Raw genomic sequence first — 14,767 nt, 5'->3', positions numbered from 1 at the left:
CACCTCTACTTTCTGAAACCACGAATCACTTGTTCTCATTAACAGGTATTGAAAGATTGCTCATGATACCTAAACAGAGCAATAGAATTGGTCTGAAATTGCTCTTGCTTCACAGATATCAACTTCTCATTATCAACATTAACTAGAAAAAAGCTCACCATCCTAAACTACAGTTGGCCAAATTTGCAGACTTATGCGCTTTGAAAATTATCTTTTGATAGACTGAAACATTTAACTAAGCACAGACACATGATTCATCTAACAAGCCGTGTTTGACATTTTGTCAGGGTAAGGAATGACTCATTAAATCCCCAAAATGGCACGCAAGGTATGTTTTACCCTCCTACATTGTTCAGGTTTATTCTCCCCTAAGTACATATCCAACAGAAGATACTGATTAATTGGGAAGATTCCGGGTCTTGTTGGGTAAATACGGTACTGTACTTAATACAGTTAGTATAAAGGCTCGTGAAGTCTGGGCAGATACATGAGAGCAAAACTAAAGTGATTTATTATTGTGCAATAAAGGAAGTAGATCCTAATTTGTTCTGTGCTGGCTTATCCCCTAAAGGGCAGCGGGGTGCGAGTCCCATAAACCCAGCCGTGCTGGTGAGTTACCTAGTTTAAATGAACGTCTCCGGCGTTCCACCGAAGTTTGAACGGTTCTTGGAGCTTAGTCTCTGGCTGTTGCTTCCCCACACAAGCCCCCTTCAACTCGCCCCGGGCGCGGGGCTCGCAGCCTCCCAGCCTGGCAGCTGAGCCCGTCGCGGCCCACATGGGGTCCCCGCCGTGCTGACCCCGCCGCCGCGCTCTTACCTTGGTGAGCTGGGCGATTTTCTTGCTCATTTTCAGGTGCAGGTCCTGGCTGTAGTCCATGCTGTGCCCCGCCTGCTGCGCGGCGGCCGGAGAGGGCGCGAATTTGGCCGCCCCGGCCGCCGGGCCGCCGTAATAGTGCTGCTGCCAGCTCATGCCCGGGGTCGCCATCTTCCCGATAGACCCCGGCCCGGGCACCCGTCCTCGCGCTCCGGGGGCGGGCCGAGGAGCAACAGCGTCTGGGAGGCAAGAACCCGGGCGGCTGCTTCCGGACCCGACCCCCGGCGTTTGACAGCCGCGGCCGCAGGCGCCCTCCGGCCCACGACACCCCCCTCCCCGTCACTCCCGTCCAGGGACGGGGCAGCCCAGCCGGCTCGAGGCCGCGGACGACACCGGCGCGGGGCAGACGCCCGGGGTCCAGCGGCGGCGGTTCCGGGCCCGGCCCGCTCTTGCCAGCTTTCCAGCTGGCTCCTGGCGGGGGCGTCGTGCGCAGCGTGGCCCCGCAAGTCCGGCTCCCACCCGGAACCAGGGACCTGGCAAGACGGCCGCCGCCGGGGCTGCGGAGGGAGGAGGAGACGGGGCGGGCTGGTGCGGGGGAAGGCGGGACATGGAGGAGGACGCGGGAGCCGCGGAGCCGCCGTTACCAGGGCGCGCGGCCCGCGGAGCGCGCGGGGACGACTACGTCATTTCTCCGCAGCCAAGCCCCGCCCCGGGCCGCCGCCACCGCCAGTCCCGCAGCCTCGAGGCGGGTAAAAGGCGCCTCGGGAGGGCCCGCCGGGACCGCGCCGCCAGGTGCTTCACCTTGCGGTGGGGATCCCCGAGCCCCCAACTGGGCGGCGAGCCCTGTGTGCCGTGCGTGGGGCTCTACGTAAAAATTTCTGCGAGAGTAGATGAAGCTGTGGTCCTTTCGATTTGCAGAACGCGTGCCGATTTACTGACGGTTTTCCACGTGTAACATCGCGTGCGCTTGGGCTAACTAGCTTTTCCCCAAGAAGGGCGTCAAGCTCACATCCAGTTCCCTCCCAAAGCTGGCCTCAGCACCGCAGAACGTGGGTAATGAAATAGCTGGGAATGGAATAATCCCTCCCTTAAACCTTTCAAATTCATGCAAATATGATGGTTACAGTGTAGTTGGCCGACCTACTAAGTGCCAGGCATTTGTACTTCATTCAACGTCAAGTATGTGTGTGTAGAGAGATCATACCTCATCTGTCAATAGCACAGCACTGCACCCTTACTTTTTCCCAGTCTTAATGGAGCCCGAGGCAATTATATATGGAATCTACTTTACTTCCAGACAACGGGGAAAAACAAGTTGGAACAAGATGCCAGCTCCTTAAGGTTTTGGGGCTGTGCCAAAATGTGTCATTTCTTGTGCATTTTCACCTCTCTAAATGTGTTATTTCCTACTGATTTTCTCCTAACATCTCTACTCCTGTAGATCAAGTGATTTTTTTTTAATTTTTAAGTGTATCCTGTGTTGAAGTAAATAACTCGTTTTAGGGCGATCTTAACAGAAACTTTAAAAATGTAGAATTGTGCCTATTTTAGAATGTAGAACTGCCTGTTCTCCGGGCAGTTTTGCAGAACTGAATCCCCCCGCATTATAATATGTAATTTCTCTTTAGGATGCAACTAACCATTGTATAAACTTGAGATTATTAACAAATCCGACTGGGGACAAGATTATCACAAAGTATCTGACTGTAACAAATCTAAACCAACAAGGTGAAGATTGAATAGCATCATGAAATAGTTCCAGAACTGTTGGAATGCCAGAAAAGAAGACTGAAATTGTCTACATCTTTTCCCAGGTGCTAGGTACTCAGCCCGCCCCCCCCCCCCCCCGCCAAGTCCCCCAAAATAAGTGGTCTAGTTCCAAGGTCTGAATGGAGCAGATGGCCAGAAACAAATATCATGTAAATTTTGCTTTGCTCTTAAAATCTAATGATTCAATGAAATTAAAGAGAATTAGGAGCTAGTGTTATTTCATCAAATTCTAGGCATAGAAGATGAACACTCATTTTTGAACTCCTATATCCTTTACATGCTAAGCAAAAATGTATGCTCAAAAGACTCCCCATTTCCTTAAATTTTTATAATTAAGTCTTGCTAGGGCAAAGAAGGTGTTTTTAGTTTTGTCTCTATAATATAGTGGAAAGTGTATAATAAGGAGATCAATGTATAGCCTCAGCTGAACCTGTTTGCTCCTCAAATTCCTCCTCTGAAAAGAGACAGTATTTATCAGTCTCTTCGCACTCTAACTGGGCAGTTAGAGGTGGCGGCCCAGGTTTACGCTGAACCCTATCACATGAGATCCTGGCGTCACTGTATGGCATAGCCCAAGAGGAGCCTTATCCTAAATACTATGCTCACAAGACATCCAGTGTCATTCCATGAATTTAATATTTTTGCTCTACCACAATGGGATAACACAGGTCATCTTGTATAGGATTCTATGCAATTATAAATAATATAAACATAAAGAATAATATAATACACCCATAATCCTATTACCCAGAATCTCACTTTTTAAAAATCCAATAAAGGAGGTATGCAATAGGAGAGAAAACAGGAAAAGCTAGTTAGGCAAGAAATCTTTATTTAGTACCTGTTTCTCTCATGAGATGGTTTATGCAGAAATATTTATTGAATACTTATTGTGTGTCAGGTGCTGTTAGGTGCTGAGGTTGCAGTAATGACTAAGAATCAGTCTCTGTCCTCAAAAAGTTAGCGGTCTAGCGGGAAACACAAAGAATAAGGTGCAATGCGATGTGGTGTTAAAGGAACTCACAAGAGGGGCACTTAACCTCGCTTGAGGTGTCAGAGAAGACTTCACACACACACAAAGGCAATAATTGAACAGACTTCTGAAGGATGATTTTTCAGATAAAAAGGGTAGGAAGGTGGACTACAAACTCTGAAGGTGAGAGAGAACATAATCCACTTAGGGAGCAGCAAGTGGTATGGTATGGCTGGAGCAAAGAGCTTGATGGGATGTCAAAATATGAGATAGAGCAGATATCAAGATCATTCATGGGGGTGGTGCTTATTTGCCTTGATAAATAGTTGGGACTTTATTCTGAAAGCTATAATGAACTAATGAAGGGCTTTACACAGAAAATGAAACAATCAGATTTGCTCTTTAGTAACATAATTCTTGTGACTGTGGAAAATGGATTCAGAGGCAACTTTATAGGCAAGGACACTAGTTATGAGGCTCTTGCACTTACTCAAGTGAGAGAGGATGGAACATTGACCTAAATTATGACAGCGAGAATAGAAACGGATATATGTGAAACATCCATAAAGTAAAACAGGACATTGAGGCCGAGGAAGAGAAAGCAATCAAGAGCTCCACCTGAGATGGCCTAGAGGAGAAAGTGATAAGTTCAGTGTAGAACCTGTTACTTTTGAGGTGCCTATGGGACATCCAAATGGAGATGTTCAGTTGCAATCCAATACAGAGTAGAAGAGGTAATATGGTAATCAAGTTTGAATACAATAGAAGGTTGCTTAACAAAGAGGAAACCAGAAGCTATTAGTATATGAAAAGAAGCATCTGTCTAGGCACGGTTGTTGTCTATGGTATCCTCAAGCTTCTCTCTGAAGAAGAGTCATAACCCATGGATGGAAGCATCAGGCCAAAGGAAACAATGCTGGAGACATGGGCTCATAGTAAAGCAGAGGTAGAGGCTGGTACAAGGGAGCAGTCACTGAAAACAGGTAGAGGAATAAGCTGGAAGTAAGAAGAATTATTTCCTGTTAGAGCTGGAATAGAAGTTCAAGTCCAAACCTATTACTTTATACATATTGAAGATCAGAAAGGTAGAGTTGTGGGGTGCCTGGGTGGTTCGGTCGGTTAAACATCCAACTCTTGATCTTGGCTCAGTTCATAATCTCACAGTTCTTGAGTTCAAGCCCCACTTTGGGCTCTGTGCTGATGATGCAGAGCCTGTTTGGAATTCTCTCTCCCCCTCTCTCTGCCTCTTCCCTGCTTGCGCACCCACACTCTCTTTCTCTCAAAATAAATAAACTGAAAAATTTTTTAAACAAAACATTAAAAAAAAGAAGGGTTAAGTTGCACAGATTTTCAAAACCAATTAATAATAGAGCTAGAAGACAGACCTAGATATTTTATACCCAGTTCTTTCTGGTTTACTAAACAATAGTTTAAAGCTATTCATAGGAGAATCTCTGTTCTGATGTTCTTTGACTAGAAATTTCTTATTCTAAAACCTCCAAGCTCTGATTTTTCAATTATGATTTATATTTGGAATGATGCCTCCCAGGCTCTCAAATTCCCTACACACTTTCTGAATTGTTAGAAATGGTAGGGGGAGGGAAGAAGAAAGTGGTAGTGGGGGCTGTAAGGGCTGATTAATGAAGCTAATGCAGTGTCCATGTCTCCTTCCAGGAGGGGTCCTAACTAGTGATAACATGGTTAAAAATTTACTAAAAAATTATGAAAATAACTTTTTTGTATTTTTCTCTCAAGACTCCCAAATTGTATATACATCAGACTCCAGAAAACCTAGATTAACCCAAGCATCAGTACCTGAAGTTAAGAATTAATGTTAAGATTGGGGTGCCTGGGTGGCTCAGTCGTTAAGCATCTAACTCTTGATATTGACTCAGGTCATGATCTCACATTTTGTGAGATTGAGCCCCATGTAGGGTTCTGTGCTGACAGCATGGAGCCTGCTTGGGAGTCTTTCTCTCTCTCTGCCCTTACTTCCTTCTCAAAAATAAGTAAACATTTGGGATACCTGGGTGGCTCAGTTGGTTAAGCGTCCAACTTTGGCTCAGGTCATGATCTTGCAGTTCATGAGTTCGAGCCCATGTTGGGGTCTGTGCTGACAGCTCAGAGCCTGGAGCCTTCTTCAGATTCTGTCTCCTTCTTTTTCTGCCCCTCCCCTACTTGCACTCTGTCTCTCTCCCTCTCTCTCTCTCAAATATAAATAAACATTTAAAAAATCAAAAAAATAAACATTAAAAAAAAGAATTAATATTAGGATTGAAATGTGATCTTAAAAGTTAGTAGACCAAAAGCAACAACAACAAAATAGCTGCACTGGACTTCATTAAAATTAAAAACTTTCGTGCATTAAAGGACATCATCAACAGAGTAAAAAAGCATCTCATGGAATGGGAGGAAATATTTGCAAGTTATATATCTGATAAGGGAATAATATTCAGAATTTATTTAGAAACCCCTATAACTCAATAACAACAAAACAATCAGGTTAAAAAATAGGAACAGGCACCTGGCTGGCTCAGTCAGTAGAGCATGCAACTCTTTTTAAAATTTTTTTTCTTTACATTTATTCACTTTTGAGAGACAGAGACAGAGCACAAGCTAGGGAGGGGAAGAGAGAGGAGACACAGAATCCGAAGCAGGCTCCAGGCTCCAAGCTGTCAGCACAGAGCCAAGTGTGGGGCTCGAACTCACAAGCCGTGAGATCATGAGCTGAGCCGAAGTGGGACACTTAACCAACTGAGCCACCCAGGCGCCCCTGGAGCATACAACTCTTGATCTGGGGTCATGAGTTTGAGTCCCACGTTGGCATAGAGACTACTAAAAAAAAATGGGCAAAGGACGTAAGTACACATTTCTCCAAAGAACATATACAAATGGCCAATAAGCACATGAAAAGATGATAAGATGCTCCAGATCACTAATAATTAGAGTAACAAAAATCAAAACCACAATTAAATACTGCTTCACACCCATTAGAATGGTGATTATAGAAACAAAACAGAAAATAACAAGTGTTATGTGGAGAAATTGGGACACTTGTACATTGCTGGTAGGAATGAAAAAATGGTACAGCCACTGTGTAAAACACTATGGCAGCTCCTCAAAATATTAAACATAGTATTACCATATGATGTAGCAATTCTGCTTCTGGGTATGTACCCAAAAGAATAAAAAGCAAAGACTCAAAGAGATATTTGTATAGCAATGTTCTTAGGAGTATTATTAACATAGCCAAAATGTGGAAGCCAAGGTGTCTATTAATAAATGAATGGATAAACAAAATATGGTATATACATACAATGGCATATTACTCAGCCTTAAAAAGGAAGGAAATTCTGACACATGCTTACCACATGGAAAACCCTTGAAAACCTTATGCTAAATGAAATAAACCTGTCACAATAGGACAAATACTGTATGATTCCACTTATATGAGGTGCCTAGAGTAATCAAACTCAGAGATATAGAAAATAGAAGGGTTGTTGCCAGGGGCTGGAGGGAGATGGGAATGGGAAGTTATTATTTGATGGGCACAGAGTTTCAGTTTTGGAAAATAAAAAAGTTCTGGAAGTGGATGGTGGTGATAGTTGCACAGCAATGTAAATATACTTAATGCACTGAATGGTACTCTTAAAAGTGGTTAAAATGGTAAATTTTTTGTTATGTGTATTTTAACACAATAAGAATATTGACACTGACTTCTTCAATGAAATATACCCTCACTACCTTTGGGAAATCTATTTCAGAGAACAGATAAACAGAAAATATTGTTCCATCAACCAAGAAGTATCTACTGAATGCTTCCTTCATGGAGTGAAATAATCATTTCCTATCCCAGGTCATGGTTAGCTATAGAGGACATCTAGATATGAAGTTTGAAAGAAGAACGAGGTAGGGGAATGTTCTTCTTTCTCCATTTTTCCTTTCCCATCCTTCCCATTTGGATAAGAAGGGTCATAGAATTCAAATCAGAGAGTAAATTGAGAGTGGAACCAAATATCTACAAAAATGCCTGGTTGGGCAGGTGATCTCTAAAGAACCTTCTAACTCTCCTCTCTTCTGCATCACATTGTTAAGCCTCTTAGGAACATTCAGTACTTGAATGAAACTTAATCTAAGGTTTTACAACAAAGCTTAATAGCATAAGGAACTCAGAATTAATAAAGAATGTGTACAAGCAACTGAACTCCAGTGGTACCAGTAAACACACCAGATCTCTGTAAAACTTGACACATGTACAGAACTTTTTTTGTATTAAACGTTTTCCAAATGACGTCCATTACTTTGGTGACGGTCTCTAAGGATAATGGAATCCAAATCCTTCTTCTATTCCAGGACTGATTGTGCCACTAAACCACCTCTTTTTCTTCATCTGTAAAGTTAGGATATTGAACTAAGTGATCTCGAGGATTTTCTATATTTCCCATATATTACATGTTGAATTATTTCATATTTTTAGAACACATAATTTGATTATATTTATTTGGATATACTACAATCAGTCATATACCAACTCTTGTGTTTACTTCCTAACACATCCAAATAAGTGGTAAATCCATTTGGCTGCAAACTGGTAGACATTACTATAAAGGAGTATGACTCCTGTTAACTGTTATTTGTTGATGTCTGGGACTGTGTTCCTTTGTCTTTCTCTCTTTCTCTTTTTTCTGTTCCTTCCCCATGAATTTAGAAAGCTCATTGCTGTCACATCAATCATTTGAAAGTGGTATATAATACTTCTAAAATGTTTGATGCACAAAAAAATCCTCACTAAATGTTCCCAAATTTTAGTTAATTTTACTTTCTCCACCAAAACTATAATTAGCTTTTCCTTTATGAACAAAGCCAACCCTTTCTATAAAACATAATCAACGAGCAACTAACTAGTTTATCCATCCACTTTGTTTGGATTCCTCAGAAAGCAGACTGAATCAGGTAGTTTACTTAATAGGTAATCTTGGGAAGCAGAGAAACTGAGAGAGATAAGAAGGAAAAGGCATTTGAGAATACATTATTGAGCTGGCTACCACGTTGATCAGTTGGCACTCAGTTTTACTAAGGACCCTCCAAGAAACCATATAGAATGCATCTCAGAATTTTCCTGCCCAAGGACAAAAGGCTGATGCATTTATCAATTGACTCATTTCACTCATTAATTGAGGGCAGCTTCCAGGGGAATAATCCTCTCATATGTCTGGTCATTCAGTGTAGGCTTAGTGAGCTCCTGTGGCTTTGTAAAGAGAGGTGAGTCAGAAAGGCAGAAAGATGCAGCAGACACTTGAGTAGGAACCGTGGCGTGCATGGGAACTGTCCAACACCTCTGCAGCTGAAATCAAATGAAGTGCCACAGGACACCAAAAGTATCTGCTACAATCTATCACTGAAACTTTTCAGATCCATTTTTGCCCTATATAAAATCCATTCAGTCATCAATTCTTTAAGGTCATGGCCGGCTTCTCCAAAGGACTTAAGGCAACAGAGTTAGTGTAGCAAACAGATGTCCCATGCTACAACTGGTCCAAAGACCTCAATTTGTATTCATCAGGTCCCTTCTCCATCACCCATTATAGATTTTCCTTACTCTTGGCAAGCACGTTAGCTGGTCTGAATTATTTGTTTGATGGATAGACCCAGGTTTCACCCCCTGAGGAGGCTATGCCCATGCTCAGGTCAGGCGGAGGTTGCTACAGTTTTTCATTCAGTGCTATATCACCAGGCATGAAAGAAAAAGGGGAATCCCAGTGAATCTTTTGTGATCTAGAAATACTTCTCCTTGTCCCCATTATTTAGCCAGGTGCTTATGACAACATATAAATTTACCTTCCAGTATAAAAAAATGCCTTTATTTATCTACATGTACCCTGGCATAAAGAGCCAAAGTGAACAGGAGGCAGTCATAGCTATCGATTTTGTGAGACTGTTGTAGTACTCCCTGGTAGTAGAGATTTTCTCCTTCCCACCAACAGTAACTAAGATCTGTAATTTAACAGAGCCTAAGGATGTGAGAATAGGAAGCACAAATTCTATAAGAGGCTTACTGGGTATGATGGTGAGAGGAGTCATTCCTACTTCCCTAGTTTGGTGTCCAGGCTCATGTATTCTAACTATTGAGTACACAGCACCACATATTTGTCATTGGCTCAGTGCATATACCTCCTTATGTAGGACAACTCCCAATCATATAGGGTGTTGTCCCCAAACTAACTGAACCCTTACTAGTCCATTTTAACACTCTATCAGATCAACTTCTTCTAGATAATATGGTGTATGGTAGGAACAGTGGATCCTATTGTCTTGTGTCCATTGTTGTCTTGTTGTATCTCTTTTACTATGGGTCTTTTAGTCCAAAGTGATGTTATTAAGGATACCATGTCAGTAAATGAATCATTCTGTAAGCCCTCAGATAATAATCCTGAAAGAGATGCTATGGGCAAGGAAGCCAAGAACATATCCAGAATAGGAGATGCTTCCTGTAAGGATGAATCACTTCTCCCCCCAGAGAGGGGTGAGGGATCCAATGCAATCAGCTTGCCATTAAGTACCTGGCTGGTATCCTTGAGATTTGGTACTTTACTGAATGCTCAGTATTGGTCTTTGCTGCTGACAAGTCAGAACTTCTGCAGAAGCAGTAGCTATTTCAGTTTAGTGAAAAGTAATCGATACTACTGGGGCCATGCATGGCCTCCATACCTACTAATAAGGCTACTGTGTGCATGGGCCTATTGTACTAGCATTGGGGTAGTAAGAACAGAGGCTGGTTGACATTTACATGAAGAGAATCTTGTCTACCTGGTTGCTCTCTGGGAGACAGTGTAAGACACAAGGATGTGCATGTTCATTTCTACTCCTACACTTCATATGCCTCTCTCCCAAGCTTTATACTTGATAGTATAGTCTTATTCATCCTAGGCCCCTGATCAATCAGCCAAGTAATTCACCACTGCACAGAAGAGCATATATATCCTTATATCAGGCTAGTTCTTCTTCCATATACCAAGTGCCTGCTCCAATCTCTGCCCACTATGAGACTTTATTTTTAGCACAGGCTTTTAGTGGTAGTAATCCTATGAATGGGATATAGTACAATAGCAGACCATTTTCACTTGTACCAACATATAGAACCAGGCCATGTTTAAAATAGGCTTAGATTTTTTCCGTTCTGTCAGTTGGTCACAGGGAATGTTTCATGAGGCCATAGGTATGGAATGACAGAGAATCACTGATGCAAGAGAAGGTGGTGATGTGGGAGTCCGGTCATCTGTTTGTGAAATTTTCTTGTGCCCTCTGGACTTCCTCAGACCTGATCCTGTATGTATCATTTCCATCATATGATGGATTACTGCTGTGCAAGCTCGCCTTTACTTAGATTATTTGACAATATACTTCCATTTGCAGTCACTTGATGTCTCATAGTCAGGTGCTCAGTCTTGACTAGGACCCTGTGGTATAAGGAAACTTATTTTCAAATGGTGGGTGGTTCTTTGTAGCAGGAGGCATACCTTGACTCAGAATTATAGAGCTCTGAATTGTCATCTCTGTTGGATACTTATAGCACCACTGAATCTATTGGGTTGTATAGTCCTAGCAACAAGGAAACTTGTATTATTGCCTGAACTGCTGCAGAGTCTTCTCTTCTTTGAGTCTCACTAGAAAGTGGAAAATTTCTGCATCACTCAATTTGGTTTGGGGCAGTATCTGTTGCTTCTAAAATTAAGAGACCAAACTTGTGCTGTACTTCTTGCCAAGTGTTAGGAATGTGAAATTTAAGAATGAAGCATATCCATCCCAGTTATGCATTTGGGGCTTGGTAGAGTACCATAGAATGGCCTGCAAACACACTGGAGATGTCATGTATCCTGGTACTCCATTTATCCCCTGGCTTCTTTAAGCCTCCAGTTTATTGAGGAGGGCATGATGGCATTTGGGCCCCCGTTATGATTGGCATCTTATTTTTTAATATAATTTATTGTCAAATTGGCTAACATACAGTGTGTACAGTGTGCTCTTGGTTTCGGGGGTAGGTTCCCGTGGTTCATCACTTACATACAACACCCAGTGCTCATCCCAACAGGTGCCCTCCTCAATGCCCATCACCCATTTCCCCCTCTCTCCCACCTCCCATCAACCCTCAGTTTTCTCTGTATTTAAGAGTCTCTTATGGTTTGCCTCCCTCCCTCTCTGTTTGTAACTATTTTTCCCCTTCCCTTCCCCCATAGTCTTCTGTTAAGTTTCTCAAGTTCTACATATGAGTGAAAACATGATATCTGTCTTTCTCTGACTGACTTATTTCACTTAGCATAATACCTTCCAGTTCCATCCACGTTGCTGCAAATGGCATGATTTCATTCTTTCTCATTGCCAAGTAGTATTCCATCGTATATATAGACCATATCTTCTTTATCCATTCATCAGTTGATGGACATTTAAGCTCTTTTCATAATTTGGCTATTGTTGAAAGCGCTTCTATAAACGTTGGGGTACATGTGCCCCTATGAATCAGCATTCCTATATCTTTTAGGTAAACTCCCAGTAGTGCTATTGCTGGGTCATAGGGTAATTCTATTTTTAAGTTTTTGAAGAACCTCCACACTGTTTTCAAGAGCAGCTGCACCAGTGTGTATTCCCACTAACAGTGCAAGAGGGTTCCCATTTCTCCACATCCTTGTATGATTGACATCTTAGATTCTGTATCTAGTAGTCCTTGAAAAGTCTGAGTAGATGGCTATAGGTCCCCCTGTCGGAAGAGTTAACATATATACTTATGATGGGGCTGCATGGTCTTTCCTTGACGGAATTAGGTTTCCTTTTCAGTCATTGCATTCTTGGGATGGGAACTACCTCAGATCTGGAAACTCAATGAAGCATTATGATTTTCTATGATCAGGATGTTGACCCCAGCCTGCTGTTCACCTGCTTTTGATTTTTTTCTATTTATGAAAGTCAAGTAATACTTTCATAGGCTGCCTATCTATCTTATCTCTAGTAATATAAAGGTCTATTAGCCATTACCCCAAATCTCTAGTGTAGAGGAACCCTGAATTACCCCTCTAGTTTTGTTGCCTATTACAGTAATTATGCCTTTGATGTTTAAGTACAGCTGCCTGGCTTCTAATGTCATGAAATTCTTTCATTCTCATGGACCCTCAGAACCAAATTCTATGGTAACATTTTCTTCTGTGAGCCCTGGTTCATAGAGTACACTGCAACCGAAATTTAAAAAATGCTATCACATTTCTTATTGCCCTAGTAAAGAGAATAGTCTAGGAAATATAGCCAGGCAGGGGGTCTCACATAAAAACCAAATTCTAATATATATACCTCTTTGAGGCTTCTGATCTGTTCCCTAATACTGTGATAGGCAGTTTTGGCATCTCTACATTGTTGTTATGTCCTAACTTCAAGGCACCATTTCAGCAGTGTGTTGGGACAATCCAGGTGTCCCTGACAGGATATCAATCCCTGAGTCATGTTATATATTCCAACAAACTCCCCCCTATTCTGCTTTATATCACACTCATCCTATTTTATATAACACCTTCAAATCCATTCCCATAGATCTTTCCCTCATTCCTGTCAGTATATATTAGCCAGATTCTCTAATTCTTTCAGTAAGTTATTTCTTCCCATAGCAGACTCTACCTTCCCTCATATAGTACTCTGGGACCTGACTCTCATTATTAAGCTGCAGAGCAATCAGAGGAGTTAGTGGAGAAGATCCCAAGGAGGATAAGCATCATGTTGCCAGGCATTCAGCTCAGGGCAGTGCCCGTCCTCTCAAGGCAAGGGAAGACTGCTGTTTTCTAGTGAGGGGGGGTGGGGGGAGACTGGCTTCTACAGCCTCCATTATTCAAGAGCATCCAGGGTGTAAGGTGCTCACATATCCTCACAGATGCCTTCATCCCAAGTCTCAGAGTCCCTGTCTTTCTCTGTCAAAGCCATGATGTGAGCACAGATCTTAGACCTGCATGTTCAATCTCATTTGTCATTCTGCTACTTTTAAGATTACATTCTGAACCTGATTTTTAGCACAGTCTGCTCTTTTGCTATAGGGTCTCTTTACTTTCTGTCACAGAGGACGTCTGACTTTCACAGAATTCCTTGAGTTGATAATTGGGTGAAATAAATTTGTCTCTCTTTCTTTAAGGCATTCGTTAAGGCTTCTAAGGCAGTTTACAAAAGCTAGCCAATACTACTGCTTGTATAATTATCATAGACTCTTTTCATTCCAGTATTAGAGATACTGGATAAGCAAAGCTTTCCCTTCTACCACATCCTACTGCAGTTGAAAGTTTGATATTTATGCCAGAGGTATGGGCATCACAATTATCACCAGCAATGGGGTTTTTGTCTCCATCTGTCTGGTGAGTAAACCATTTCCAGAATACTATCTTGGGGGTTCACTTTTTAGGGTTATACCTGTCTTAATTTGAGTCCCTTCAAGAGCAGAGCCTTAAGTAAGAACATGAGTTTAGGTAATGTATTTGAGAGATGAATCCAGAAGTTTGGAGAGAGGAAGTGAGCTTCTCAACAGAAGGAAGATGGAAAAGCCAGAAAAGGGTATGCTATTGATCCAACTACCACAGAGGGCAATGGCACTCAAGTCTTCTGAGGATCCTCTGAGGAACCATGTAGGATATACCTCAGAATTGCCCCTCCAAAGAATGGGGGGCTAAAAACTAATACCCTGGCCTCCACACTCCATTGTTCGAGGCATGCCTGGAGGTCTTTCTTCCCCACACTTTGGGCTTGCCCTGCACACAGCTATAGAGGCTCCCACTGCTTAAGAGAAAGACTTAGAAAGAAAGTCGGAAGGATGAGATGATGGGACTCTGTCAATATGCATGGGAAAGCACACTAAAGCTGTAGCAGAAAGCAAAGGTGGGCTAAGTGGAGGCAGCACAGGTTAACAAGAGCATCTGCTTCATCACCAAAGCCAATCCCATATACCAGTGAATGGTCTCCTAGTGTCCTTTAATTAAATGTCCCCATCTCCTCCTTGTTAAGAACCCTAAATTATAGGCCCTATCCATTCCTACCAGAATAACTTTTATCTCCTCACAGGCAGTGAGTGAGAAAAGAAACAATCTACATTATTAAGTTAGTGCTAAAGTTAGGAAAGATCCTAGCAATAAGATTTGTGTGATTGTGATTTCCTGTCAGGTATATATGTGTGTTTTATGTGTGTCAAATTAC

The 14,767-nt window shown here is 42.2% G+C and overlaps 1 protein-coding gene across 5 annotated transcripts in view; it reads right to left on the bottom strand.

The window, feature by feature from the left end:
• Positions 1-1,071, bottom strand: part of FAM184A (family with sequence similarity 184 member A) — a 123,114-nt gene extending 122,043 nt beyond the window's left edge. For all 5 annotated transcript variants that reach the window (XR_006966149.1, XM_047101910.1, XM_047101907.1 and 2 more), the window contains exon 1: positions 817-1,071. Coding sequence is in view for 4 of the 5 variants with exons in the window: in XM_047101910.1 (XP_046957866.1) it covers positions 817-984 (168 nt within the window). In the remaining variant the exon portion in view is untranslated. The remainder of the gene's footprint in view (positions 1-816) is intronic.
• Positions 1,072-14,767: the final 13,696 nt, after the last annotated feature.

This window comes from Lynx rufus, unplaced genomic scaffold, assembly GCF_022079265.1.
Source record: "Lynx rufus isolate CCGP_SWC_20201006 ecotype Redwood Valley unplaced genomic scaffold, mLynRuf1.p SCAF_6, whole genome shotgun sequence".
Taxonomy (NCBI): Eukaryota; Metazoa; Chordata; class Mammalia; order Carnivora; family Felidae; genus Lynx; species Lynx rufus.
This window is presented reverse-complemented; position numbering and strand designations above follow the sequence as displayed.